General features: G+C 44.2%; 1 protein-coding gene across 1 annotated transcript; it reads right to left on the bottom strand.

Moving 5' to 3' along the window:
* Positions 1 to 582: 582 nt before the first annotated feature.
* On the bottom strand, positions 583 to 2,389 carry LOC147604732 (uncharacterized). Its single transcript, XM_086794913.1, has one exon. It carries the CDS (start codon positions 2,171 to 2,173, stop codon positions 980 to 982), a length of 1,194 nt encoding a protein of 397 aa, XP_086651039.1. The 5' UTR covers positions 2,174 to 2,389; the 3' UTR covers positions 583 to 979.
* Between the last annotated feature and the right edge of the window lie 491 nt (positions 2,390 to 2,880).

Genomic DNA, 2,880 nt, shown 5'->3' on the forward strand with positions numbered 1-2,880 from the left:
CATATACAACACAATGAGTACTCTTTTTCAAGGTAGATGAGCACAAGCAAGCGTTCTGCTGCAGACCTTGCACAACAGAGTATTCCAGAGCCCTACTAAGTAGCAAATGTTCTGGAAAAGAACCATCCAGCAGTGACTTCCAGCCTATCGTTCAATTTGAATTGCTCAGCTATATGCAGGAGGAAGATCGCTACACATCAAGGATAAAGATTTACCTTGTACTCATTTCTACATTAAAGCAAATACACTGTTGTATGCAAAATTTAGGCAGTAATATCAATTGTTTCGGATCCAGATGTATGGCATGAAATGAGAGAGTGCAGAAACTGCAGCACCTTTTTCAAGAATCTCAAGGTCATTTTTTTCCATATGCAATATATGTACCAAGATTTAAGCTCTAATTGGACATAGGAACTGACAAGAACCAAAAACCCACCTAGACTACATTGCCAGTACCTTCTCACACACCTACTGCATTTGCATGAATTATGGGGTTTCGACAGCAATAAGGTCAACCAGAAGTCTTCGTATATTACAATCACTTATCAAACAAAAAGAAAAGGCATGATAGAGGCGAGCACGAAATAAAGGCACATACAACTGGCCTTGGTTTGTTTTGTATAAACTACCTGTACGCATCAATGCTCCAGGATCTCATAAATATTACAATGCAGTCCTCACATCTGCTCATTCATCAGGCCAGCTGCTGGCAAAGACACATAAGCACAGCACGGGAGGGGGGCACTACACTGAGTGACATTGCACCAGCCCATGAGATGGGTGGGGGAGATGTTGACATGGTCGAAAAGTCGAAAAGAATCCACTTTAAATTCATCCATCCCCACACTCACAATTTTTGTAACCTAAACCACAAATTCAGGATTATGGGCACAAAGACCACTGCAACCCGGCAATAACTTGGAAGTTACAATAGTAGACATAGCTTGGAATATTAACAAGAAAGGTAGTTTTCTGACCATCAATACTCGTTACCAGACACTGACTGAGAAAAAGGGATGGCTTCAACATGCTGAGTTTGCTGGGATGTGGTCTGCAAGACGGCTGCATCTGTAGAAGGCGTGCCATTCTTGAAAGAAGCCTTCACCACCTTCTTCTTCTTCTTCGTTATCTTCTTCTTGCCATCATTAATGCTGTTACAAGACAGTAATTTGGCTATCTCCAGCTGAGTGTTCATGATCATCTCAGTGCGCCGAAGCTCCAAGTCGGCGCGCCTAGCCTCGGCCTCTGCTCTCAGACGCTCAGCATCCTTGTACATTTCCATCTTTGCATGTTCAAGCTTTAGTATGGATTCTGCAAAGGTTCGGATGCTTGCAGCCACTTCATTGTGGATGTGTTTCTTCTGCTTGGCACAAGGCTTGCCAGTGGCCATTGGGGCATCAGCAGCGGCGACCGTGGCTGCGGCAACGGGTGTTGCATCTGGTTTGCAGCCATGTGCACTTGTTTCACTATTCTCTTTTCTCTGCAGCAGAGTCTGAGAGATACCTTCATGTTTACTTTCTGCTTCCTGCATATCCCTATCCTCCTCTTCATCTTCCTCCTCAGGAAAGAAAGCCCGCCCACGCAGGTCTCCATCACCTTGCAACAGCTGGAGGTGGGAAAAAGGCACGTGTCTTTGCATGTGGCCATCGTCTTGACATAACATCGCAGCAGCACCGTCATCATCTGTTCTCAGAGGAGCTTGATCAGTATGGCCATTCTCCACAAGCTCTGAAAACCCTAAACCTAAACCTAATCCACCAGAATCAAGGCCCCCAGGTATACCAGCCATCATCATTCTGTTAGGGGAACGAAGGAGGCCATCCATTCTTGCAAAGAAAGGCCATGAAGAGCATTCATTACGGTTAACATTACAAGAATCCAAGGCTTCTAATCTGTATCTCTTCTTCATGCCCTCAATTTTGTTCTTACACTGGGTAGAAGTTTTGGCAGGCTTGGAGCCCTCACAGCGAGAGGATACAAGAATGGAAACCTCTTCCCAGTCTCCTACTCGAAGGTTACCTCTGTTACGCTTGTTCCACTTCATTTCGTAGGCGTCCAGCAGAGAGTAGATGGCGCCGTCGCTCCATTCTCCCTTCTTGCAGCGCTCGCTCTCGCTCTCTTTCGCCTTCCTGCACTGCTGCTTCTCTGCAAAAACCGCTTGAATCGCTTCCATCTCTGCAGATCTTCTTCCCTTCGCTAGGAAACCCTCAGCTGGTATCTCGAACCGCCATAGCCGAGCTCACGCACAGAGATGAACGGAAACCGCAAACTGCAGTTTTAGTGGACACATGACGTGGCCCTAGACCGCGACAATAACAGTTAGCATTCATGTGCACATGGTAAGAGGTTTTGTGAGCTTGTAAAATTTGCCATTTTCAAAAAACACTAAGGGTTTCTAAATTTTATATTGCCAATGATTTTTCCCAACACACTCTTTATTCCACCCTCCACTGTAGTGTGGAGGAGAGGGGTGAGTTTAGATTCGACTTCACCTCCTGATTCATAACGTGTCACATCTTACAGACAGTAAAGTTTAAACCCCCTAGAGCTCTACGGGCTGCCACCCCCACTTCTAAAATGTTGCAATAGTCTAGCTCTTGAGAAGGAGTGTCTATCTGCCCCCACTTCTAAAATATTGGAATAGTCTAGCTCTTGAGTAGGAGAACTCTTTCATTGATGGAAGGTACATGCCAAGGGTTTAAATACATATATAAGAATTTTTGTATCATATTTGTAGCATGCTTTAACAATCATTCAAGGTGCTATCAAAGCAAATCTTAAAAATTAGAACCTTTTGTGAAATGATGATCGTGGGATTATATATTTTAGACTTTTTTGGCAAGTGATATTTGTTATAACTACCAACTTGTGTTGAAATTA

Source organism: Cibotium barometz, chromosome 61, assembly GCF_041138505.1.
Source record: "Cibotium barometz isolate CiBa-2024 chromosome 61, ASM4113850v1, whole genome shotgun sequence".
Lineage (NCBI taxonomy): Eukaryota > Viridiplantae > Streptophyta > Polypodiopsida > Cyatheales > Cibotiaceae > Cibotium > Cibotium barometz.

What these genes read in the sequence shown, in the direction of transcription:
- LOC147604732 (XM_086794913.1), bottom strand. Translation starts at nt 2,173, where the DNA reads ATGGAAGCGATTCAAGCGGTTTTTGCAGAGAAGCAGCAGTGCAGGAAG.